General features: G+C 43.5%; 1 protein-coding gene across 3 annotated transcripts in view; it reads left to right on the top strand.

The window, feature by feature from the left end:
* The window catches only part of LOC129334349 (transducin-like enhancer protein 4), a 163601-nt gene that overhangs the window by 36820 nt on the left and 99082 nt on the right, over positions 1–27699 (top strand). For all 3 annotated transcript variants that reach the window (XM_054986408.1, XM_054986407.1, XM_054986406.1), the window contains exon 5: positions 6277–6339. In XM_054986408.1, coding sequence (XP_054842383.1) covers positions 6277–6339 — 63 coding nt within the window. The remainder of the gene's footprint in view (positions 1–6276; positions 6340–27699) is intronic.

Here is a 27699-nt window from a genome sequence, read left to right as displayed (position 1 = left end):
TTACTCAAAGCAACAGACTTCTGTAGAGAAATTGTATAAGCTTTAAGTATTCAATTAAACATATTAATTTAAAGCCAGTACAAGTCTCAGCAAATCTGAAGCAATAAAATAAAAAAGCTGTCTGGCCTAACTAATACAGATGTTACCTGGAACTTTGCTGGAATTCCACTCAGTATATATAGCACTTAGTTGAGTAGCAGCAGGGCATTCAGGCCAGCAGCCCGTAGCACTTGGTGGAGATATAGAAGGTGCCCTATACAGGGGTGTCTATGTCCTTGAGTGTGTGTGTGTGTGTGTGTGTGTGTGTGTTAGAATGGGACTATAGGCAAATACCTTCTGGCCTGTGTTACTCAATGGAATGGCCAGCTTCTGGGAATCTTCCAGACTTACCATGTCATTGCTTATTTCTTCCCCCTCCCAACTCTAGAATTAATTAGTGCCATTCTCTTGCCTAAGTGGCCTTGATGAGATAATTGGGAACAAGAACGTCTCAGCCCAAGTGTGCCTTACTAGCAGGACTGTGTTTTTAGTTGTTAAGTTAACCGTTAATAGAATAGGGCACTATTTCATCACAGCAGCAGATCAAATAGGGGATACTTTTAAACAAGCAGAGCAAAATAAACACATAAAGAGCCAGCAAGAAAGCAACAAGAGAGTTTGTTAGCCATGCACTTTGCATGGCTAACTGTTCCCAAAAAAACCTGGCCCTTCATGAGGCCAATCCACCACCGTCCCCAGGTGAATATGATTCCCAGTTGCTCACTGATTGAGGGCAATCTCTTGGGGGTTTGCCGCATTGCCTGCTGATCACTGGCTATCGGCGTGAGGTGGCAAACTACCTGGTGATCCCCCGCTACTGGGCAAGCACATAATGGGTTTGGTGCTGGTGAGGTGCAATGACATCACTTCATCAAGTGATGTCATTATGCTGCTGGCGGGCATGCTCTTGTCTTTCTGCCCCAAATGGGCTGAATTGGCCCCATGCAAAGTGCAGGATCATGCCCACTGCAGGCACAGTGATATAACTTGAGGAAGAGACATCATTGCGCCTAGCCGGGGGCACATACAAAGCCAAATTCCCCTGTCACACTGGGAGGATATAGAGATCTGGCAACCCTACAGGTGAGAAATTCTCTCCCACTGGTAGCTGCTTCTCCGCCTCTCAGCTCCTGAGATAAGAACACCTTTCCCTTTTCGTAAGGCCTTGTATTACTTATTACTTTTCCCATGACTCAGCCTCCTTGGTTTCGATTGGCCTTCCTTTCTCCTCCAATTTCTATTAATACAGTCCTAAAGCTGGGATGGATTTTAGGAAACACAGGCCTGCAGAGTAATCATCAGGCCTTGGAAATTTAGTTTAGGTATCAGACAACTTTGAGGCGAATGGTTAAGGCTGCCGATTCCCTGGTGGGAGCTGGAGTTCCTCATTCTTTCCCACCCACCCACCCCGCCACCACTCACCTGCATGGGAATAGGCTTCCCAGGGTGTGCTCCTGTTACAACGACATCACTTCCAGGAGTGATGTCATTGCACCGGCTGCGAGAGTGCTCCCGTGCTTCTCACTGGGCTGCTATGGCCCCCAAACAGGTTGATTCTTTAAGAGAGACTTCTGAGGGGTAAAGTGCCGTGTTCCCTGCCCCTTCCGCCGGGTGGGTACAGGGACCTGACAACCCTACCTATGGCCCAGGATCATGACAGCATTCCAAATGGAAAAATAAAGTTTATGGGTGTGATTTTTTTCAATGTTCCCCTGGCGATGGGGAATGTGACCCCCTATTTTACTTCTCCCACAGCCTTCACATCTCTAGAAGTCTCTAGCAATTTCAGTTCTCTCCCTGTATTCCCCCTTCTGAAAGGTTTGTTCATGTAATCAGAGAGATGCAGTGATATTGACTAAGTAGATTTTCAAAAAAATGTGGAAAGATCTGTCCTTATTGAAAACGGACAGGGAATCCAGTGTTTTAAATCCACAGCTATCCTACTTACTTACTGCCTGTCAGGTCTTGTCGCTGCCGCCGCTGGGCGGGGCCCCAGCTGGGCCGGCCCTGACATCAGAGGGGCGCCAGGGATGCTGCAGGACCCTGCTCTGTGGAAGGAGGGGCGGTATACATCACCCTGGTTCCCTCTCAGTCCACTCGCTGGCCTGCTCAACCTGGTCTGCTTACCCTCTGCGTCCTCCATCATCTCCTCCTCCCAGAACTCTCCTCCAAGCCTCCACTCTCGCACTGCTCTGCTCTCACTCCACACCATCTCTCCTTACTCACACCCACCACCTCAGAGCTCTTCCCAGCCACCTTATATAGGGTTTCCTTTCCCCGCCCCGCCCTCCTTCTAGGCTTGTTCCCTCTCCTGACATGGCCCAGCTGTGCCTTCCCTCAGGTGTTTCCCTCCTACCACTAATCCCTTCTTGGCTTCCTTGCCTTACTGGCAGGGTGGGGTTGAATGCGAGCCATCCCCAGCTGAGGTCTCCTTGGCCTTGCTCATGAGGAGCTGCCCCAGTAGGCCTTTGAACTGCTGAGCTAGCCTGGCCTTGCTCAGGAACTGCCCCAGCCGGCTGCTGTGCTGCTGAGACTCCTTGGCCTTGCTTGCGAGGAATTGCCCTGGCCAGCTTCTGGGCTGCCTGCTCATTGCTGCTGGGCGGGGCTACCCATCTCCTCCCCCAGAATGCCTGTGGCAGCTCCACCTGGAGGGGCTTGGCTCCTAGCAACTCCTGAGCCAGGCTCCTGTCCTCTCGCCAGGGCGTGGCTCTGGGCTGTAGTGGCTGCTTCTCCTCCTTGGCTGGTAAGGGCTCTGTTTGGGCTGTTGCTGGGCCCCTATTCCCCCTGCCTTGGCCCTTTTCCTCTAGCCTGTTTAGCCCCCTGTCTTCCCCCTGGAGGGTGGGACTAGCTGGCCTCTCCCTGCTCCCCCCAGCTTTTTGAGGCTTTGGCCTCTCGCCCCTTCCCCCTGGGGTAGGCAGGTTCTGGCTCTGTTTGCCAGTCAGAATGGTTGAACTGCTGTCTCCCGGCTGCCCCCCGCCGCTGCCTGCCAGCAAGTCCGGGGACTGGGCTGCTGACCCCGGACACTGCCTTTCAAGTTATTGTCGTCTCCTTGTAGTAGATTCTGTAGCACAGCTACTCCCACCTCTCTACATGAAATATAATGACTATGGTATATTCTTGTTTTACACTGTCACCTATCTTGAGATGAAGCGCTGCCATGTCAGGAGGCTCTAATCTTGGAGAAAGCAACCTCAGAGTCCTGTGGCACTTTTCAGACAATGACATCTGTTGTTGCATGAGCCTTTTTCAGCTAAAGGCCTTCTACCCCAGTTGACTGCCAACTGATGAAGTGGATGTTTGCCTAGGAAAGCCCATGTAACAGTAAATTGGCTGGTATTCTTTAAAGAACAACAAACTAGCAAAGCTACTTTTCTGGAAATGGAAGCAAACAGGATTGTGTCTTGGTTTCTTTCAAAAGGGTGACTATTTCCTCTCTGGGTAGGGTAGACAGAGTGTTTTGAAGAAGGAAAAGAGATGGAGGTAGGGATATGAACAAACCCCAAGAAAACTGACAGTACTAATGTGTGAACCAAGTTTTATGAGTCTGTTTTATTACTGCTGAAGTAAAAGTCTGAGGGAATAAGCTTTCTCCTATCTAAACTTATTTACAGATCATGAAGGTCTGCTGATTCACATGACCTTCCAGCTGATGTTAGCTGCACGAAATTCCTGTACATTTTGGCTCTGTGCCCATGACCAGCTGGCTTCGTGTGACCATTGCCATATCACTGTTTTGTGTGTGTTTTTATAAGGATGTGCAAAAGCTCAGTCCTGTGAGAAAGGCTAGCTTTGGGCAAGGAATTATACTGCTGGGTATGTCAGGGCAGGGTCTGACAGGTTCTATGAAACTAGCCCTAATTCCAAGCTCATGGTAAAGCTGTTGCATTTCAAACTTGAGCATTATTGATATTAATTAAGCAGGGTAGTCCATTGTGTGCACTGAGCCAAGGCTAGAGATTAATATTATCGACAGAATGTTTGCATCCATCCATGCTAGCTACTTGATTATGGTCATTTTGGTAATTGAATTATTGTGGACTAACTATAGGACTTTAGTCCTATTAGGGCTGTTGCCTTCAAAGTTCTTGCTTTGAGTTTCTACCACTGTCATGGAGAGGTGTGTCTTCTTCACTTCGTGCTCTGGTATTTCATTTCACTCCAGCCCTTCTTTTAAGGGCTCCATGGAAAGGGTTGATCTTGATCAACCAGAAAATGATAGATTTCTTGTGCAAATGGTACTGGCTATAAGGAGTTTTGGGCTAGGGATTTTAGTCCTATGTATTATTTACATATAAACCCAGAATCATGTGGGTTTAACGCTAGTCTACATTGTCTCTTACAAAAGGCTTCGATCATTGTAGAGCATTGTAAATTGCTGGAAATACCCCAGGATGGACCATTGATCAGTATCTCACATAGTCTACCTTCCCAGAGACAACCATCTGGAAGATGAACAGGCAGTCCACGTGTCAGATCCTTGGAGCATAGATGTGACTGGCTGGCCCAAGCTATTGAAATGCAGTTTTGGTCCCCTTGAGATCATCACAAAACGGCCTTTCTCAGAGACAAAATGCTCTGTGTATGTGTGTGCTTTTCACCACAATCTCTCCCCTCTGCTGCTGTGGTTTGGTTTGCATACCCATTTTTCCAAAGTGAAGCAGAAATGGGTCTGTTGTCATTTACAAGATCCCTCTTCCCCCTCATTCAAATGCCTTGATTCTTTTAAGTACCTTCCCTTGATTACATGAACAATCCATATTTGAACAGCCCATGAAACTCAGAACATATTAGCATGTAGTCAGCTCTAGCTTAAGGAAAGGATGTACTCCAGGAGCCATGGAAGGGTCTGAAATCATGCATTGTTTTTTTATCAGAGCAGTGGCCATTAAATGGTGGGTTTTTCAAACATCAAAATATTGCTTTTGTTGACATGTTGTTTTTCTTCTTAATAGTGATTAAAAAGATTCTCTATTTTAGATCAAATAGTAATGGTAGGTAAAGGTAGTCCCCTATCCAAGCACCGAGTCACTACTGACCCATGAGGGGGGACATCACATCATGACGTTTTCTTGGCAGATTTTTTTGTTATGGGGTGGTTTGCCATTGCCTTCCCCAGTCATCTGCAGTTTACCCCCAGGAAACTGGATACTCATTTTACTGACCTTGGAAGGATGGAAGGCTGAGTCAACCTTGATCCAGCTACCTGAACCTGGCTCCTGCCAGGATCCAACTCAGGTTGTGAGCAGAGCTTGGACTGCAGTACTGCAGCTTACCACTCTGCGCCACGGGGCTCTTACCTATCAAAAAGTAATGAGCTAACAGTTACTTGTGGATAAGAATAGTGTGAAAATCTCATTTTCATGAGATTTCAAAAAGCTCTTCCTTTTGTTTGAAAATTATCTTATTTGGGAAGGGAAAATGTGTCTCAACATAAGCATTTTGAAAAACCATGATTTGTTCTTTTGCTGTGAAATAGTCCTGAAACTTTTCAAGAGAACCTAATTTAATGACGGAAATTAAATTCTTTGTCCTGTACTGAAGCTTGAACACTCACCATTGTAAGGAACTCTACAAGTGGCGAGTGATTGTTGTTTACCATTATTTACCACCTAATAACTGAACTGGGTCTGTCACTTTCTTGCATTCCATGTTCTACGAAATCCAAAGGTCACCTATGACCAAGTTTGTTTTTTCAGGCAGGGTTCTCCATATTCATCACCTCCTAGCAAACTGTCCCATACTAGCCATTGCTTAGTATGGTAAAGGAACAGGGTGTAGGAGTTAGAAAATTATAGTACTCCTGACTTGAAGCAGCAGCTTATGGAATAATCACAGCTCTGACATGGAACGAGAACTCATTCCTGTTCTCTGGCATTGGGCCAGCTCTTTGGGGCAGCCGAAGTAATCATTGCTGGCTCTCTTTACTAATATGCTACTTTTGAGGGCTTTGGAGGTGAGTAGAGAAAAGCTAGAATCGCCATAGTCTCAGTGTTTTATGAACCCTCTATTGGTCTGGGAGCTATGAATGTTGACCTGACTTCATGCTGCTGTCTGGGTGTAATAAGCCCAAGTGTAAGAATGGATATTGCTATAGCAGCTGCAATCCACCATCTGAAGCCAACCTAAAGCTTGCTTCTCTGCGAAAACTGCTGTTTAAATGTGTTAGCCCTTTTGTATGAGATCACACTTGTATATTTGCATCACGTTACTGACTTATGTTCCCTTTCTCATCTACAGGCAGAAATTGTCAAGAGGCTGAATGCTATATGTGCCCAGGTGATACCCTTCTTATCCCAGGAGGTAAGGGAGATTGTTTGTGTGTGCACTGATCTCAAACTACAGGGTAACTGTCCCTATTTGAGGTAAACCAAGGTAGCTCTTTGATGCTTGCAGTGCTTCTGTTTTCTCTTCTTCACTCACCTTCCACTATCAACTCCCCAGTATCTCAATCTTAGAATATAATATATGTGCATAATACGATTTCAAATAGCGATCCTAAACATTTTTACCAATATACCTTCTTCAGCACCAGTATAAAGTCAGAAGAGAATCATAAAAGCCTTGCTGGATCAGACTGAAGTCCATTTAGTCCTGCATTGTGTTTCCAGCAGTAGCCAGGTGTCTTTGGAAGCAGAAAGTAGGACAGGGTAGTGATTGCCAGTCCTTGTTGTTTGTCCCCAGGGGACCTCCACTGCTGTGGCAAACAGCCATTAATAGGTGTCTTCTACATACGTCTGTCTAATCCCTTTTCAGGTTCTTAGCTAGTTGCGATCCTTTGGGGATGGTGGAGTCAGTAGTAACAATGGTTTTGTTCAGTTGTTCTGCCATCACAGCCATCTGCCTGCATCCCACGTTGTTATATCCTGCTGCAGTAAGCATTAGGATTGGGCTGTTAGTTATATAAAAATGTTTGCCTGTCATGTCAATGCATTGGTACTCAGAAATATGACTCTGTCAAGCTGGCATCTAATAGGATATATTGAAAAATTGCTGGAAAGGCATGATTTGTGCAGCATTCTTGACAACCACTGTTAAGCTTGGCAGAAAATATGAAGAGCCATCAGCGGCTGATGCTCTAGATAGTAAACAGGCTAATGCAGGTTCATTCCCCTCCCTCTTCTCCTCCTTTCTTCACCCTGATTATTAACCAAGGATTTTTACATTATCTGCATTTTGGAGAGAAAGTATCCAAAGTGTAATTTGGTGAGCTAGTTTCCAAAGGCATATGAATTCGTTGAGTGATGAATCCCTAATGCTTTCTTATTAAGCTACTGTAGCTATTGAGGACAGGTAGGAACAGATTAAATGTTATACATTTGGCAATTTGCTGCCATTTTGAAAAAAAATAGGACTTTTTAGGCCTTAAAAAATGTTACGTGGATTAATGCATGTACATGTGGGCAGAAAGGGGAGGTTAAATAGGCAAAGGGATTTAGAATAAGGAAGAATACCTTCCTATGTTATCTATTGCTTGTTTGTAGGGTTATTTTGTTCTAAATGCTCCCCAATAATCCTGAGGTTCTGGAGAACATTTGTTTATAGCATTATCAGGGAGCACATAGTGTGCATTCATCACTCACATTGCATGACCATTTTCGTGTGTCACTGTCATAGGTATCGTTGGCGTGAAACATATTTATTGTGGAGTTTAATCGGTGGAAATGCTAATCCTCAGTATATTTTACTTTTAGTGTCTTTGGGCTTTTAGGCCACCCTATTCCAAAGAAAAAAGCAGCCTCCCAGCAGAACCAGAGTATAACATATAACTGATACTGAGATATATAAAGAATTCTGTGTGTGTGAAGAGGGCAGTCTCTGAGAACACATCACATTTTGTTCCATTGCTGTATAGACGTGATTTATAGATGGTGTAATTAAAAGTAGGCTTTTGGTGGATCTTAGAATTTGAAATCAGAATAGGAAGAATTGTTATCCTAAAATATGTTGGGTCTAAGCCATAGTCTTTATAGTTTATAATCAGCATCTTAAATAGAAGTTTATAAAAGAACAAAAGCTAACAAAATGGGACCCCCATTCATATTGGAAGTATGTAAGTTTTTAGGATTTGTGTGAGTTGCAGAAATATTCCATTTGTTTTAAGCTATTTCCAAAATGGATTCAGGCAGTTTAACATCCTCCACATAAAGAAGCAGCAGGAAGGTTAGCCGTGCTGGCTGGGCTTTGTAGAAAGGCTCAGAGCATAGCTTCAAGCACATCCATTCAAAACATAACAGCTCCTTCCACGTCTTGCACACGAAGACAGCCCAATTTAGGTAGTCCAACAGATTAAGAGTGCCACTTTCAAACTCAGTGGAAACTTCACTCTCACTCATCAGTATATAAGTTTTCTTACAAGGTGGAGTAGGGAAGAGAGGCTTTAGGCCTCAGCCGCTGCCTGATCCTCGTCAGGGTTATTTTTATTGCCAAAGAGTTTTCTTGGCAAAAGAAGTTGTTGGAAGGCACCTTGACCAATGATGTAGCTCAGGTTTCCACGTATATTTGTGGAATAGGAGCATACCAAGGATAGCAACCTGAGGGATAAGGGTGAGTTTGTTTGCGGGGCAAGCTTAAGGCAGGTGTTTAGTGCAGGAAAAATTTACGCAACAGCTTTGCTGGATGAAAACAGGCCACAACTTTATTGGTTACAGAAAGGAAAAGGAGCATTGGCAGCGTAGGGCACGGATCCCAGCATCGGGTGACCCGCCTGTCAGCCGATGACCCTCTCACCCCCTCAGCACGCCTGCTGAAGGGGGGCACCCCGGGATGACGCTTGAGGGGTCCACACCGGGCGGAAGCCTCTGTGTGGTTCCCCCATCACCTGGAAGCAGGCATGCCTTGGCAGCCCCCCGAGCTGGGCCTGCCGCTGCCATGCCTGGTCCAAGATTCCTTATGGGGATCCCCATCTATGGGAAAACAGTGCCTCCCGGCCTTGATTTTCCCCACAGGGATCGGTGCCCAACGCCCAACCACCACCCCAAGTTGTGACAATTTTATTGTAACAGCGAGACTGCTCCAACGAGTCTCTTTATTTAACAAATAGTTTCAACAGTATATTAGACATTAACACAGAATGCTAGCCGTATGCTAATACAAAGCCAAACCTACTGCAATGGAACCAGAGAGCCACTGATGTAAAATAGCGGAGGGTGGGAGGGGTTCGCAGCTCAGGAGCTGACTGACGTGTGCGTGCTCCGGCCCCGGCTTAAATGGGTTATGCGAGGACCTGAGGGAAAACTCCTTCCCTCAGGTCCTGCAACGGACCCACATTCGAATTCCCATCCAGCGTCTGATTGGCTGGCTGGGAAACACTTTCACGTGGCTCGGAATAGAGCCATGCAGATCGGCTGGGGCCGGAAAGGAAGGAGCCGCTCCCGCACGTCTCCTTCCTGCCTGCAAGCCCCGCAAATGCCGGCCCCGGTAAGAGCGGGGCCGGGGGCCTCTGTTAATAAAGGTGGTCTGATTGCAAGTCACATTGTTTACTTCTGACTTGCCTGGATTCAGCCTCAGTCAGCATGTTTGTATCTGGTCCCCTACCATGGTTTGGAAATGTTAAGCTGTAATAAAACAGGAAGCTATGTAAAGCTATGTTATGACATTATAAGAACCTAAGCTCACTTTGATAATAGTTTCCACTAAAGAAACGCTGGCAGAATCTGCCAAGAGAATTCTTAACACCTCCCAGGAATTTCTCTTCCCATGATTTCTTGTGGGAAACAATGACTTGGAAACCTGTTGAAGAATAGTTAACATTTGTAGGGTAAGCTCTTTAACTACACTCCTTGATAACTAGTCATATTGTTGGGTAGAAATGTCATGCATCTGTTTTCGAGTATCCTAGATAATTTACCTTTGTCTGTGACTGCTGCTTTAGATGTTTTCCTGTGAAAGCCTGTCCAGATCATTTCTCCTCCATCTTTTTTCATATAACCTCCCAGTTTACAGCATGAGGTTTTTCTTGTAATACAAATGTGCAGAATAGGTTCCACTGTTTTCAATGGAGTCTTCTATCAGAATAACAGTGATAGTTGATCAACAAAACAAAATAGCTTACTATACTGCCTGTTTTATCAATTGAGGTTTGATTACCTAAGTGCATCTTAACAGCAAACCTCCTCACAATGTTTTTGTATGTGTTACTTTATAGTCATACCAATTTGACGAGGGAGCAATGTGGTCCCCAAAAGAAACTTTTGGAAGATGTTCCCAATAAATTTTAAATCAAATGCCAGGGAGGAGGTGGTAGTAATTGCGCCCCCCCCCCAGTTAACTGTGTTCCTTTGCACCGTATACAAGCAGTATGTACAAGCAGGGCTCAGACATCATTTTCCTGTGCATCACACAGACTTGTGACATGATCTCTTCACAGTCTTAACCCATACATTCTCCTGAGTAATGAAAGAGAACTTTTTAGCTTGGGCTAAATTTACTCCATAGTCTTTGGTAAAGTGTACCCAGTTCCCCCACCCACCCCCACAGCCAGTGTGTAGGCCCTGCATACAAAAAGCTGAAATTAAAGTTCCCGTCAATTCTTTGCTCTCTGCTCACCACCTTACCATCTGGTTGGCCACAGGAAGCAAGTTTTCGAATGCCAGTAACCACACAATTTCATTTAAGCAATGCCTTCCCATAATCATGCTTATTGTTAGACAATACTACTGAATTGTGTCAAATTCTTAGTTGCCATTTCTCTTCATAATAGTGTTACGAAATCACAACCATGATTTCGCTGTTTAATGCAGAACACAACTGAGAAGTGAAGAATCTGACATGGCGTGTGGCACTCTGAGCATTGTATTTATATTGTACATTTCTCCAATTTTAACATTTCATATAATTTAGCGTGAGAAACTGATTCGTCCTTGGTTGTTGAGTGGAGATTTGAACCTGAGTCGTCAATATCTTTTTAGTACATAACATTAAAATTGTTGACTTGTAGACCACAGTTAAAATTCTGACATCCATGGAGAGAAACTTGGAAATGTATGGATAGTGTCCAGGAGTAAACTTGGAAATCAAAAGAAAAGGACCACTGCCAAGTGATAATTCGAAAAGGATGTCTCATTAAGGGGAAAGGGAGTGTCATTTTTGTGACAATTAGGGAAGGAGTTTTAGTTGAAATGTGATGTGTCACTTACGAGTTTGCTTCTCCAGCGCAATCATTTCTTTGCCTTCTTTTGACCAGAGCTGCGTGTGAACCAAATCCTCCCCCTCATTTAAAGTCTGTCCCCAAGCAATCCAAAATATACATTTTTTAAAAAGAAACTTGTGCACTATGAATATTCTGCATATTAAGCATGTGTACACAATTTGTTCTGTTGAAGAACAAGTTAAGATGCTGAAACCTTGCTCTGAACCAATGATAGCGCATTGTTGCCGCTTTTTCTACTTTCAGGATTTCATCAAGCATTGCCATAAGGGACTGGAAAGTTTAAAGTTTTTTTTTTTTTTAAAGCAAGCGGAGGGGGGGGGCGTGGCATGCTTGGTTGAGAGGAAAGACGTGTCGCGGCTGAGCTCCCGGTGAAAGACTAAAAAAGTGTAAAGAAATAAAACAATGAAGTATTTTATAAAAAAAAAAAAGCAAGCGGAGGTGCTATGGAACCTGTTGTGCTTTTCCAGACCATTTTAGCATATAATTGTGGCATATACATCTCTGCCCTTGACTCTTCCTATTTTCTCAAGATCTGCCACCTGTTCCATGTAATAGACAGATTTGTAAATTTTCAGTGTATTATGCAGAACCACATAGAGAATGAATAAATCATCTGCCTTTTGACCAACTCATTTTTTGAACTAAATATGGATATTAACCAAAACCTCAGGATAGGTGACTTTTTGAGGGCCAGGACAGGATGTAGAAGATCCATGAATGTATCTCCATTTTTGTTGTTGTTGTTAAATAAGCAGTCATGAGGAGCCTTGTAATGTATTGCATGTAATTATTTGGATTTTATTTCACTTGTTAATGTGAGTTTTAAAAATTGTTACTATGAGTTTAAATGTAGACTTCTGGGGAAAGTGAGGGGGGGAGGCTTCCCTGGGTGGGAGGGTAGAGGTAGAGTAAACTGCAGTTTTTTGTCTGCTGAGGGAAAGTGTTCATTCTGCGTGATGACGCAGGGCGGGAGGTGTTCCGCATGTGCGGCACGCCGGCCACCCCAGCACCTGGTGCGCCACAGAGCTGGCGGCAGCGGTGGTGTGAGCATGCACTGGGCCAGCCGGCTTGCCGCACAGTCGGCTGAGCACAGGGCTAGGAGGCTCTCCGCGTGGTTTGCCTGCCCCGCTGCTCCGTGTCGCCTGCATGGCAAGCTTGCCACCCCAGCGCCCGGTGTGCCGCAGAGCTGGGAGCGGGGGCGTGGGCTGGGGCGACCAGCTTGCCGCACGGATGGCTGAGCGCAGGGCTGGGGAGGTCCTGCGTGCGTGGCAAGCCAGACGCCCCATTGGTGGGGCAGGTGAGGGCTTCCCAACCCTGCGCTTAGCCTCCCACGCAGGAAGCTGCCAGCTCTGGCATGCTCCCGGTGGCTGGCAGCCGTGCCCGGCGCCCCCTCTTTGGCAGTGCTGGGGGCAGGCTACCCCCCTACCCCCTCGATCCGGCCCTGTTTGATAGTAGGCTAGACCGTTTTTGATAGACTTTCATTCTCTATTCTAAGGATATAACAGAAAATAAAAAGCCTGCAAAGTAAGCAAATTGAATGGTTCTTAACACCCAGCAAGCCTGATTAAAATGTGCCCTCATCAATTATAGTGAGTTCCTTGGGTTTAGTTGATTGATAGGTGAGTTAAAGCTTTACATTTTATTCATCTGTTATCTAATTTTGTGTGGGAATTGTAACAAATAAAGTAATAAAGTAACAAATTAGGAACTTTTTTGTTTTTACTGAAATGGTGGCATTACTTTAGGACAGTCCCAAAGTAAAAGTAACAGTAGGGTTTCTTACAGGATTCAGGTACAAATTTTTCTGTGTCATATTCTGTAGGACCAGAAAGGAGGTTTTTTTGCTTTTTAAATTATTTTTTAAAACTCTGAATTCATAATGGTCTTCCCAGTTTTTTATACTTTGACATTAAAAAAAATAGTTCTGAGCATTACCTGTGTACATATTTTGTAGTACAGAAACTCCATAAACTAAAGATGGAGAAAAAAATAGAGGAGAGTTCAGTGAAAGTTCACAATTTGTAATGAGTTTTTCTTTTTAAAGTAGAATTTCTAAGTCTCTCTCTCTCTCTCTCTCTCTCTCTCTCTCTCTCTCTCTCTCTCTCTCTCTCTCTCTCTCTCTCTCTCTCTCTCTCTCTCTCTCTCTCTCTCTCTGTGTGTGTGTGTGTGTGTGTGTGTGTGTGTGTGTGTGTGTGTGTGTGTATAGAAACTTGTATACACATTTTGAAGTTTTTACTTCCCTTTTACTGTAGGTGTAGGGAGAGGCAGAGGGAATCTACTTTGAATGTGCCACTGATCACAAAACTCAGTCAAAACTTGAGAGGTAGAAAGTATTATTTCTGTAAGACAAATAAAATCTAGGTTTTACTGTTAGTAGAAATGCATGTACTGGAGCGTCATACTCTACAGTCTTCTTTCTTCCCTAGCCTATGGAAATTTTAATACACAGTAAAATGCATACAATAATGTAAGAAATTGTTCATTGTCCGTCTTCTTGTGCAGTCCAATATGGGACTGCGCATGCGCAGGCCTGCTGATTGGCAAGGTTCTTTAAAGCTATCGTCCACTAGGGTGTGCTTGTCTCTTCAGTGCACATATGTGGCATTTCCTGCTGAGCATGCCACTGGGAGGTGGCACTTCCTTACCCTCAGTTCCTTCTCCGTTGCCAGGCAGGAAGATTCTTGGGACCAATCCGCTTCTACTTAAACAAGAACAAAGAGAGAAAAGATAAGTGAAAGTATGGCAAAGAAAGCACTTTTCAGACGTTGCACCATTTGAGCAACAAAAATAACAAAAATGGATGGCCACTCCATTTGTCTGAAATGTCTTGAGGAAGAGCACTTCCTCAAACTTGTGTGCATTGCTGTAAATTTATCCCAAAAGCACGAGCCGAACGGGCTACAAGGCTGAAAGCGCTCCTCTAGGAGAGGGCCATGAAAGCCTTTGATATACCGAAGGTCATGTTCCCCTCTGCGGGAAGCAGAGACCATGCGAGTGCACCAGCTCAGTCTTCAACTTTGAGGACCATATCCCCTGTTCAAATCTGATGTCCCTCGAATCAATTGGTTAAAATGGTTCCGATGAGTTCAGATCCGACTCGGAGCTGACAAGGACATTGACTGCTCGAGACTCAGAGCCTCACTGAAGTCCCTCGAATCCGACAGGCACCTTCGACATCACCATCTAGATTGGAACCGGCCTTGACTCCGTGAAGCCCAAGAAGAGATGCACTGAACCGACTTCCACTGGATCCAAAGATCCAACTTGGACCATTGGATCCAAAGATTGAACTTGTTCAGGCCCCTGAGGTCCAATATGAGTTTGACAGCCCCCATCCTTTTTGTCCACAAGGAACATTCTGGAGTAGAAACTTCGTTGGGGTTTGCATGTTGGGACTACCTGTATAGCCCCTTTGTTTTGTAATTCTATCAGCTCTGCCTGTAATATATCAGAGGAAACACTTTGGGAAAAATCATGGTCTGAACAGGGTAACCAGAAAACTCAATTTTATAACCAACTTTAACAGTCTTCAATACCCAAACATCAGAGGTAATTTCTGCCCAGGCTGCATAATATTTGGCTAGCCTATTCCCTAACACGACTGCCTGTTCTACACCTGGTCAGAATTGCTTCTGTTGGCCCTGAGGCTCTTTACTCAGTGGAACATGCTGCACTTGCAAAATCTGTTATTCAATCTTCTGCGTTGATATTGCCCCTGCTGAGGTTGGGGTTGTCTGTACTGATATACTGTGGATATGGTTGATAACAGTACTGTTTAGCCTTTTAACTGTTTGCCCTTGTTGAGGATGATAAGGGTAATATTGGGTAGGTGGTTGTTTCAGGGGAAGTGCCCCTTATGTGCAGGCCATCTGCCTAGCTTTTTTCTTCTGTGAGAGGTAGTCATTCGTCTTAGAAGAGAATAACATTTGCCCCTGAAACGGTAGTTCTTCTATCTGGGCCCTTGTCTGAAGTGGTAGCATGGTAGTTCGTAGCCAGGTGTGCCTCCTGAGTCCTGTGGATGTTGCAAGGAACCTGGCAGATGTGTCCACTGAATTTTGCCCTGCATTAATTTTCTGTTTAGACAGCTTTAGGGCTTCTTCCAGTATCACTTTGGCTAATACGTTTTGGTCCTCAGGCAGTTTATCCACAAAGGCAGACATGCGGTTCCATAGGAACACCTGGTAGGCTTCCATGATCGCGGTGTAGTTTGTGATCTTTATGTTGAGTGCTGCTGAAGAGTAGAGCTTTCTGCTGAGAGGGTCTAGTTTCCTACTTTATCTGTAGGTGCCGAGTGTGTCATTGTCTTTCCTACATTTCTTCATTCACCAAAGATGTTGGAGGAGGGTGACTGAACAGACATCTTCCCTTGTTTTGTACAGTCCTTCAGACTTCTTGGCCATAGCATTGGTTGATGCTGGTTTCTCACAGATAGAGTTGATGAGTTCTATGAAACCTTCAATACAGGGAAGGCGTTATTGGCCATACTCCCTGAGTACAGGACCTTGTCTTTTGGTTTTGGATACACTGCTGAAATCTCAATAACAAGGGACCATGCCATTCTGACCATTTGTTCTGCATATAGGCAGTAGTCGTCTGTAGGGGAGACTTGACCGGTTCCCATCACCTCTTTGTCTGTAGATGGGTCAGATGCGGGACTGGGGCTCCTTTCTCTGTCAAGTTCAGAAGATTGGTACAATAGGGATGAGTGTGGGATGTCATATTGCATCCCAGATCCCCCTGGTTGGTCAAAGCTTCTGAGATTAGATATTATGGAATGGCTCCCATAATGTTCTTCCATCTCAAGCCCATATGCCAGTTGGTGGGCATGTTGAGGCCATTCTTGGACAGGAATGATGGAGTTCAGAGTCTTTCCATCATAATGCTCTTTTTGTTTCTCCACGTGTTTTGTCTTACTTTTCGCTTTTTTTGCTGGGTGTTCTATGAAGTCAGCAATCTTCTGGCTCACACTCTCCGGTGCTGCCCTTTTGTGGCTTGCGGATCTTAGTTCTATCCTCTTCGGGTGTGAGACAGTCAGATCCGAGACTCGGAATCAACAGTTAAGTCTTCCCTTGAACGTTCTTGAAAAAGCCTATCCGAAACAGGAGAATAGCTAGCACCCTATTGAGTGTTTTCTGACAGCTGTGGAGACTTGGTTGACCTTCTGTGAGACTTGACCTATGTGAGGTTGACCTATGTGAGACTTGGTTGACCTTCTGTAGAATCTCCCGCCTGGGAGGTGTCTGCCACATTGGAGCACTCCCTTCGTCTGGACTTGCATCTGGAAAAGATTTAGCAAGATCATTAGACTTTCAGAAGATTTGCATGTGAAAAAGTTTAAGGAAAGACTTTCTTATTGATTCCGAGTCTCTATTTTGATATTTCAAGTACTTACAGTTTGAGAGTAAAGGTGTACTTCCTGACGTCATTATTTGAGAAGTGATTATTATGTATTATTATAATTGGATGTGAACTGTTTGTATTATTAATTCTTGCCTGTTTATTTATATTTATTGTCGACTAAGCACCTTGCACTTTATATATGTATAGAAATATAATTTTGAAAGTTATAGCATTATTGTACGGTGCACTTTAAGGATAAAAGGCTAGTGAGTTTCTACCGAAGCAAGTCTTTTGATCTTTCTCTTTCAGTTGCATACTCCGCAGTGCCCCTCTTTTGTTCCTACCTACTGGGACTTATGGCAGCTACCACAGCTGTGATACCTATGGCTAGGCTACATATGCGTAAATTACAATTGTGGTTCTTATCCATCCATTTCTTTGAAACATAAGGACAGACTGAGTATTTTATACTCCCTAGGGTTGTACCTAAGTCACTGGAATGGTGGGGTAAGGACAACCACTTACTAGCAGGAATAGAATTTGGGTTACCGCAGGGGGAGGTAACCATATTCACAGTTGCTTCTACATCCGGTTGGGGGCCCTGTTCTGATTCACTCAACAATCATGGGAAATGGCTGAGACATGAGCAGGAGTTTCATATTAATGTTCTTGAATTAAGAGTCATTTGTTATGCCCTTACTGCTTTCGCAGATATCGTAAAACAGAAAAGAGTACAGGTGCTGACCGACAACTGTACCACTATGTTTTATTTAAACCAGGCACCACTTCCAGAATACTATGTGAAGAAGCAATTCTTATTTGGGAATGGGCATCAAAACGAGAAACAATCCTCAAGACTGTACACATGCCAGGCACTATAAATGTAGTTGCAGACAAATTGAGCAGACTCAGCATTGAACCACGAGTGGTCGCTAAAGGACACATATTTAAAGCAAGCATTCTAGGAGTTGGGACACCTGGATATAGATGTGTTTGCAAAGAAGAAGAATCAGAAAACACCAAGGTTTTGCTCAAGGGGAGGCATAGCGTGGAATTCCCTAGGGGATGCATTGCAACTATGTTGGAAGGGACACCTCTTCTATGCCTTTTCCCCATTCCCCTGACTGCCAGGACCATCAGCAAAATACAGAGATACAAATCCAACGTAATCCTAGTTACACCCTACTGGTTCAGATAACCCTGGTTCCAGCATGTGATACACCTCTCCAGGGGCTCACTGTTTCACTCTGGATCAGCGACAAAGAAGTATGGTATCACAACCTACCTAGACTGAAGCTGACAGCCTGGCAGATAACAGGACAAGGAGACTCAGACAGAGTAGCAGAAATCATCCTTAACTCTAGGAGAGAGAATACGTGAAAATCCTGTGGCTTTACATGAAACAGATTTAGTACATGGGCTACACAAAAGGGGTTGGATCCCATTGACTGTCCATTATCACAGCTGTTGGAATTTTTACTAACCTTCAAGGACAAAAAGCTATCTAACATCAGTTAAGGTTTACTTGTTGCCATATTGGCCTTACACCTTAGAGTCGATGGAAAGACATTTCTAATTCTTTCCTCAGAGGATTAGGGAATCTGTTTCCACCCATAAAAGAAATTGTAACACAGTGGTCCTTGTAGTTGGTTCTAGCCAGACTTACGTTGCTCCCTTTTGAACTAATGGCTAGTTGTACCTTGAAATAATTATCATTGTAAGTTTCTTTCCTAGTGGACGTTATGTCCGTAAGATGGGTGAGTGAGTTAGCGGCTCTCAGGTCAGATTCTCCTTTTCTCAAGATACATCGAGGTAAAGTAGTACTATGCTCCTGTATCAAATTCAGACCGAAGGTGGCGAGCTGTTTCATCTATCTCAAGACATAGCACTCCTGGTGTTTTTTCCCACACCTACCACAAATTCAGAGAGGGCCTTACACACACTCGACATACGTAGACTAATTCTGTTTTACTTAGATCGCACAGTAACCTTCAGAAAAGACAAACAACTTTTTGTTTGTTATGATGGCTCTAGAAAAGGCAAAGCGGCCACAGCACAATTCATAGCAAGATGAGTAACATTGGCCATCAAAATATGTTACACAACAGCACGCTTACCTTGTCCTTTGGAGGGGAAGAGACACTGAAGGAGATCCCGGGCATCTTCAGCAGCTTGGATGAGAAGAGCGCCCATCCGTGACATCTGTAACACAGCGACTTGGTCCTCTTCAGACATATTTGCGAAGTGCTATGCCCTGGATATGATAGAGAGAAAAGAATCAGCAGTAGGACAAGTTGTACTCCACTCACTCTTCCAGTAGAGCCCACCCACCTCCAGGGTAAAAAGCTTGCTAGTCTCCCATGTGGGCCTGCACGAGAAGATGGACAATGAAAACAGAGATGCACTTACTGTAACTGTTGTTCATTGACATCTTCTGTGCCAGGCACACATACCCTCCCTCCTGTCCCGCTGTGCCTATTGAATACTTACCTTGGGCTGGTGACTCAGGAGAACTGAGGGTAAGGGGCCGCCGCCTCCCGGTGGCATGCTCGGCAGGAAATGCCACACATGCACACTGAGGAAACGAGTGTCCCCTAGTGGATGATAGCTTTAAAGAACCTTCCCGATTGGCAGGCCTGCACATGCACAGTCCTGTGTGTACCTGCACAGAAGACCTCAATGAACAACAGTTACGGTAAGTGCAACTCTGTTTTTTAAATGAAATGTCGATGTGGAGGAAAACAGTATGAACTAAAATTTTAGTGAACCAAGGATGCTCTAACACAGGCAGGTGCTGGAAATGGTGGATTGGTGCTCTTTGCAATGGCTGCCTTGGTTGACTCCTTTGTTTTCATGCGGGAAAGAACAGCGTACAGCAGGAATCTTATACAGGCACATAGATCAGAGGCTTTCCCAGACAGGATCAACTGATCATACTGTGCTACTGCAGAGAGGTGCTGCTTACCACATATAAGGCCTCTGTTGAGTTAAAAAATCTTTGAGAGACTCTTCTGAGGCAGGTGACCTAGTCTGCAGTCATAGGAACACTTTCCTGAGCTTAAGCACTAAGCACTGCTGAATAAAATGGGGCTTACTTGCAAGTAGATGTGCTTAAGAATCTACTTGCAAGTAGATGTGCTTTAGCAATCCTAAGCAGGCCTACTCAGAATCCTATCTGATCTATTCAGTGGGACTTACTCACAGGAAAGTGATCATAAGAGTACACTGTTAGTCACCACCCACTTTAATTGAAGGGAAGATTCCTTTTGACCTCCAAATAGATCTTGCATGGATTTGTCTATCAAATTTTTCTAATTGAGGATTTATTGGAATGGAGTTGGATCCATGGAGTTGGATACTACTAGTTTTTTTGTTATTGCCTGATTCTCCTCAACATTGCCCCACCCCATGTAGGTTGTGTCTGCATGTGTCCTATGGTCCCTGGTTTAGCCTTTTTGGTAATAAAAAACATGGGCTTGTCCCTCTTTTACCAATGGAAAAACAGGTAGGATCAATCCTATGGTATTCAGTACCATACATCTTTTGGTATTCCATGATGCACTGGGAGAAGAGATTACCTCAGGGACTCTGCTCCATCCTATGGTCATGCAGGATATATGTCTGTGTTATGTTTAAAATGTATTTTTCAAGAATGATCACAACAATTCAGCAAGTCTGCATTCCTGCCTTGTTGACCCCAGGTATGAATCATATCCTGGGCATCTCCAAGAGAAAGTCATCCATGAGCTTTCCTCCACTGGTACCCACCAATTCTGGGGAAAGGGCTGAGTTTGTTGCCAACACAACGACATTCCTTAAGCCTCACTGTAACGCTTTCCATATACTTGATGCATTCTAAACCGTGATGTGTTTTGTTAGAATAAAAGCTGAGCTGTGCTTTTTAATTTGGTGGACACTTTTTGGTCTTGCCGAAGGCTTTCACGGCCGGAGACCGATGGTTGTTGTGGATTTTCCGGGCTGACTCAGCCCAACCCCAACCCTCCTGAGTAGATATAAATGACCTGCCAACATCTTTTCCACACTGTGACACTGAGAGATCTCTGTCTTTTGGTGCTACACCTCTGAAGATGCCAGCCACAGCTGCTGGCGGAACGTCAGGAACTACAATACCAAGACCACGGTTGTACAGCCCGGAAAATCCACAACAACCATAACTTTTTTGTCTGTTTGTTTCAATTCTTTACAAATCATACTGTGGTGTAAACATCCTATCTCTGTGTTACGTTTTTCTTACAGTATAATGTGAAAAACGAGGCTGGGAAATGTCACCAGTGATTTCATTATTATGCCTGTGGGGAGAAAATGAACAAAGTACAGTAGCTGCATGCACTGATGACAAAGTTAGTGCTTCATAATAGTGCCAGGTTAGCTCATCTTATTGCTTGTTAACTTTCTAAGAAATCAATGGTGTGTGTTAACACAGTTTAATGCAGGAGACCATTGCCAAAGTCGCCAGAGATTTCTTGCTAAGATTGGAGTTATGGTATGTCATTGTTGTATGAACTGTTTTAAGGGCAATTCAATCAGCATGTTATGCTAGATTCTGACCTTACTATATGAATGACATTTCAGGCAACCCAGCTAGGTGCTGTGGACAACTGTCAGGGGTTTTTTCCCCATTGTTTCCTTCTATTGCACAGTTTTAGTAACTAATGGTATGAACCCAAACGATCAAATTATCATTTTACAGCTTAGAATCAAACGAAATGTTAGCCTAGCAGTGCCATTCTGAGCAGAATTCTACCATTCTAAGCCCATTGACTTAAATGAGCTTAGAAGGGTGTAACTCTGCATAGGATGTCTCTGCTAGTGTGCGGCTGTCACCTAAAGTGGTAACTGCGGTGAGTATAACTTCATTACCTTTTTCCTTTTAACATCGAACTGAATTTGCCTCATACAAGTTAAACAAAGTAGCATAAATAGCATTCTACTGTGATAGGAGACAGAATAGTGGGAGCGTAAATGCCTAGTTTTTGCTTTTGTCGGTAGCCCTACTTTTAGTGGATGTCTGGTTTGGCTCTTAGAGTGGTTTCTCAAACTTTTTCTTAAAGCCTTCTTAAATCACTTTAAAAATAAAAACTAACCCCACATGGGGTTATTTCGTTTATCTGAAATTGATAATATAGGTGCTTATGCCATAAAAGCTGAAGTCACAGCTTTCCTCATGAAAATAATAACACTGTAGGATATAAATTAGGGTGTTAGGTTTCAACATGGGACGCCCAAGTTCCTGCAATATCCATGGATGTGTTTATCTGGGGAAAGAATAGTATGTCTTTGGAGTGTTCAAAGGTGGTGGGTGGCCATTAGACTGTAGGGGTGTGGCCAGGGCTTTTTTTTTCTGGGAAAAGAGGTGGTGGAACTCAGTGAGTTGCCCTCGGAGAAAAAGGTCACATGGCTGGTGGCCCCACACCCTGATCTCCAGACAGAGGGAAGTTTAGATTGGCAATCTAAACTTCCCTCTGTCTGGAGATCGGGGCGGGGCCACCAGCCATGTGACCATTTTCAAGAGGTTCCGGAACTCCGTTCCACTGCGTTCCGGCTGAAAAAAAGCCCTGGGTGTGGCCAGTAATTTTGGTTAATCTTGGTTGTTTTAGCCTTAGTGCTTGTTTCTTTAATCTTTGTTTCCAGTGTTTCCAATGTCAAACACAATTGGTTCAAATAGTTATTGTCCCATCTGACTGACGTGAAATTCTCAGAGAGCATAACATTTCAAACAGGTACAAAAGCATTCCATTTTTATTAGCAGTTAGCATCATTGAGCAAGGGAAACAGGAAATCATTAATGTGTTTTTTCCTTCCTTCTTGTGATCCTCAAGTTGGTGTAGGGTTGTCTAGTTTTTAAACAAAAATTGAGAGTGCAGACAAGAGAAACAACTGCTTCACCATGCTTCTCTTCAGTGTGCTTGCTTAGTTAGAGCATTTCCCCCCCATCTGATTTCTGTATAGAGCCAGTCTGAGAGAAAAATATTGAAATGAAACAACTGAGTGCAGAGAGATGACGTAGGGAAGGGCAGTGTTTAGTTTCCTTGCCCTCTATGCTCTCTGCTGTTGTAAAATAGAATGTCCTACTTCACCTTACATGGGAATGGTGAGGCTCATGCATAAGTACATGGAGTTCACTGCTTTTGGTTGGTTGCCTGTTTTCTTCCCTACTGTAATGTTGCTCCCCTACTAGGCTTACTTGCTCCCACCTACCATCCCTTGGCCTTGCTCACCTGGCTGACGAGGCGGGGAGCACGGGGGTGAGGAAAAGCGTGTGCACACGCTTCCCCTCTGCAGAGAAATCCTGGTGCGTGCTGACTGAAAACCACCCCTTTGGAGGAAGTTTTCACTTTGAGTACGTACACAGCAGGTAAGTGACCCACCATCCCCCAGCCCCCTGCACCCCTGCTTGAGCCCCTGGGATCTCAGGCAACCCCTTACCCCTACTGCTTTTTCTAAATAAAAGATGTCAAAAGATCCCAAAAATATAATGCTCATTATGATATTTCACATGGGAAGATCTTGGATTCTTCTTCATTGCAGAATTCTCATATGTTGTCTGCTTTGGTTTTGCCTTTTGTGAAGGCAAAATAAATATTTGCCTCCATACCTACCTGCCCCCGGCCTCCTGTGTTCTCTAGGGAGTACAAGAAAAATGTTTGCCTGGTTTCCCTTGCAAGTGCTCTCCGTTATCCCTTGTGGCGTGGATGTTGCCTCTGCTTCTGCATTCAGAAATTACAAACGGAATCTTTTCCTCTGTGCAAATGAGGCAGGAAGATACGCTACTCCAAAGAACTGAATGTTATGGCAAACGTACAGGATCCACCTTTGCTTATATAACACTCCCTATAGTGAGAACAGTGCAGTGATTGGCCGAGAGTGGAAATGAAGCACTCAGAAATGCCTGTTGGGACCAATTGTTTGCAAGATATCTGTGTAACAGTTAATCTGTTGTAATTTTCTCTTGTGGATATTCCTTCCACTAACTTCATCTCATGCAGCTGTAAAAAGGAGACAGTGAAGTGCCAGAACAAGTCATTGCCAAAGATTTCAGAAACTACCAATTAGTTCTTTTTGTTGATCAAATTCAGTATTCTAAAGATACTCACTTTGCATTTTGGTTAGTTTATTTCTGGATAAGCAAAGATTGATACTGAATTTAAATATTTTGTTGATGCTGAAGCCCCCTCCCCATACGCTGAATTTTACACGTGCATAGTATCTCCTGCTAGAGATACTGTACCACGAGCAGTTTTCCTGTGAGCAGTAGCCTATATTTAAAAATACCCTAAATTAGCCTATAAAATATCCTATTTATGATATTTTAAAATATCCTAAAACCTGTAGCATGGTAATCTTATTAAAATTATTTGGCACCAAATGGACATAAGACAAAATTAGTTATTAGATAGTGCTTAACTTGCACAATTGGGAATGCTTGTCATAAAGAAAATGAATGGATAAGTGATTTCTTATACAGTATATCTTACTAATTATTGGGTATTTCACAAAAGGCATGGCCTAACCTATGGAGTCCTTCCCGTTCCAATGCTGAAATTGAATGTATTTCCCATAAACGGCATTTGTATTTACACAGAATTCCCAGATCCCAGCCCAACATTCTCTCTTAACTATACATTTCTGTTTTGTAAAATTAAAATAGATTAGTCTACAATGAGTATTCCTAAAAAATAAAAAGTCAAGTAAGACTGCAAATCATGCAAAACCAACCTTTTTTTATTTATTTACTTTATTTTTACCCTGCTTTTCTCCTCAGTGAGGACCCAGAGTAGCTGACACCATAGGGACCAAAGATGGCACCGGACACCAAATGCACACGTTCCCTTCTCTCTTGTTTACATATTACCCCATGCTCTGCCACCTTAGCCATGATTTGATGTCATTTGCCTCAGAATTAACCATTCGCCCACTACTACTTCAAATGAATTACTCCAGCACTTGTTAGTTTTTACCTAAATCCATTAGATGACAATGTATTTTCACGCAAGGACTTTTTTCTCCAGTGAACTTTTTATATTCTCTTTTTTCTAAAGAAAGTGTGCAAAGGTGGCATACTTCTTACACCAGTAAAGAAGCAGTGGATATGTTATATATATGGAGAAGAAAGATGTGCTTCAAGGAAAGTGCAGCCTCCACCCAGTTAGGAATACAATGTCTTCAGTTCCTTTTTGTCCAGCTCTTTATGTTGGATGAAAAGCCTCTTACTGTAGTTAAGACCTGCTCTTCCCACCCACCTACCCTCTCCAATTCCCAACAGTATAAAGAAAATCCGCCAGTTCTTAAATCTCTTTTTAGACAGTGTGTACTTCGAAGGGTTTTTAATGCTCTCCTAGCTCTCTCTGGGGTGGCACAGGCTTTTTTTTTTTTTTTAAAGAAACCTGCTTTTGTAAATCTTGTAAAAGTAGCTGTTATTCTAAAAAAAAATTAGAAATTCAGATTCTCTTCCGCATTCTAAGGAGATTGAAACATTTAAGAAATTTTCAGATAGGATGCTTCCCATTTTTAATAGCTAGAAGTAAATGTTTTAATATGTTAAATGTTACTTTCATGCTTCTTTAGGATGTGGAATGTAGAAAGCTGCTTTAGAATGTGGAGTGTAGAAAAGCATATTTATACTTTTTTTTTTTTTGGTGCTTCTCTGAAAACCAATCCTGACATACATTTGCAGCCCAGTAGCAATGAGAAATAGCACGAACTTCTCCAGATCAGTTCCACATCAATCACTCATGGAGTACTGTCAAGGAGAAATAATCATGATGGTGCTATAATGCATTGAGTACTGATGAGGAGTAGTAATCATATGACATTATCTTTTTACAAGCAATATTACTATGGTTTTCTCCTTTAAGTGCATTTTTTGTTTTGTCCAGTTTTGAACCTCTTTCTGGGTAGAGTCAGTTTTGATGATGATGAGTACCATGCATGGTGGGCAGTAGAAAAAGAGTGAGAATAAGCTAGACCCTTCTGCCCCTCCAGCATGTATCAGTCCCAAATCTGCTACCAAGCAGCCATGAATGTTGGCTCGAGGCTGAATGGGGCCAAATCCTATCTGATTTGTTTCTGGGACATCAGCCCTGCATAATTTGGCCTCCTCTGGATGTTAAGCCATAACTTGGTGAATGATTTGCTGTTTGTTTTTAAATCTGTGTTCTAGTTCTATGGGACCTTGAACAAGCTGACCCCATCCATCCATCATTGTTTCTTACAGGGAAAACATTCCAAGGCTTTCCAGGCTAAAGAACCCTTAACCCTCCCAAGGAAAAAAACCTGACTACGCTACTTGGGAATTGGAGTCAAAATGATCCCAGCTTACAGCCCCCAAAATGAAAACCTGCTAGTTCTCTCAATCATGGCATTAGCTACTAGGAAAAAAAAACCAGGCTACAAGAATAACTTTCTTCAGATATGCAGGACAAAGACATGTAAAATCTGGAATCGGGTTCAAAAATACCTCAAATTGAAAACATCAAATCTTCACAGAAATGTAAATGGGGTAAAATTGACCCCACCACTTTTAAAGAATAAGACAGTTTATTTTAAAGAAAGCAATCATTTTTAACTGTTTTAACTCCTAGCCTTCTCGTAACCTGCCCTCAGGCTGCACCTGTTGGAGCCTTACAATTAAGAGCTCTTCCTGAATAACAATCAGCTCAGTGGACAGATGGCTAGGAGTTGTCTAAAGTTCCAGACTGAATGGCTCCTTCAAGTCTGGAAAATGTGAAGAGGTTCATATGATGCCTACAAACATACCCAGGCTTGTCTTGCAGGGGGCTAAAATGACCCCATTTTCCAAATTGCAATACAGTTCAATTTGAGCTTTTCAAAGTAGCTGAGGGGCAAAAGAGAAGCTTTGTCTCTGGACATAAGGGAAACTTTGAGAGAGCTCAAACACGGCTTTTACCTGGTCCTACTATATACACAACAATTTGGTCCTTCTATTTATACATGGAAACAGTGCTAAAATCAGTTCTCAGTATTGGTTGGCATCTCTAGAACCCCTATTTCCAATTATGCAAAGTACTTTTCACTTTCAAGCCAAGTCAATTGGAGGCTAGAATGATCCGGTTTACGCTTTCGATGAACCTCAAACTTAAAAAAGAAAGGAAGTGTAGAGGGAAGAGACTTCAGGGCACTGGAGTTCATTGAGGAGAAAGTATAACAGGAGATTGGTGTCTGTAGAAAGTTTTAAATGAGTAAACCATTTTTTTCAATGACTTCTGGGGTCAAAATAACCCCTGTTTGCTTGGGAGGGTTAAGCAAAGACAACCCTTGGCCAAAAACCAGTCCCAGTGCAAGTCCCACTCCCAATGCAAGCTGAACCAACAAAACTCAACAGAACCAAATTACAGCAAGGAAATCAATGTCAAAGAACCCAATTGTCAAACCATAGAACCCCAAACTGAAACAGGGGTGGGTGGATGGGTTGAAGCTTACCAGACAAGCTGCAGAATTTAAAAGGCATCTGGCTGCAGCTTGAAGGGCTCTTTTGGAGCTTGGGCGGGAGTGGCGATGACATGGGAATCCACAGCCATCTCCTTGCAGAGAAAAGCAGGCAGCAGATGCAGAGCAGCAGCGAGTGAGAGGGAGCACTTTGGAGCTCTGAATCGAGCTGCGTGACAGAAGAGGGGTGCACGACCAGTAGGAGACATGAGGCAGCAGGCAGAGAAGCTAAGAGAGGAGCCATCTGGGAGCGTGGGGAGCCATGAGGGCATGGGACAAGGGAGATTATCTTGGTTCCCTTGCCTGATTCCAGGAAATTTTTAAAAGGCTTAAAGAAGCCAGCCTGCTGCGTTTGCTGGATTAAACCAAATAAACTCTTATCCAGCCTGTTGGTATCTGGCTTCCCAGATCTGATCTGGGATCTTCTCTTTTGAACTGGTATAACTGGATTTTGCCAGATTAGCATAAATCCAGCTAATTAACCAGTGTATAAATGCCAGATCGCACACCCCTAGTTGCAGAGCTTTAATAAGCATATTGATTTCAGAATAGTCTTAAGCTTTGTAGTTTCAAAAGTACACAGAGTAATTTTCCACACAGATCTTTCCTAATAGAATACATTCTCTTCTCATCCACACAGACATATATTTCCTGAGGCCTTTCCACACAGCCCTCAGTGAGCCCTGCACCACCCCTCAGTGTGC

This window comes from Eublepharis macularius, chromosome 8, assembly GCF_028583425.1.
Source record: "Eublepharis macularius isolate TG4126 chromosome 8, MPM_Emac_v1.0, whole genome shotgun sequence".
Lineage (NCBI taxonomy): Eukaryota > Metazoa > Chordata > Lepidosauria > Squamata > Eublepharidae > Eublepharis > Eublepharis macularius.
The sequence above is the reverse complement of the archived record's forward strand: the minus strand, read 5'-3'. Positions and strand labels throughout refer to the sequence as shown.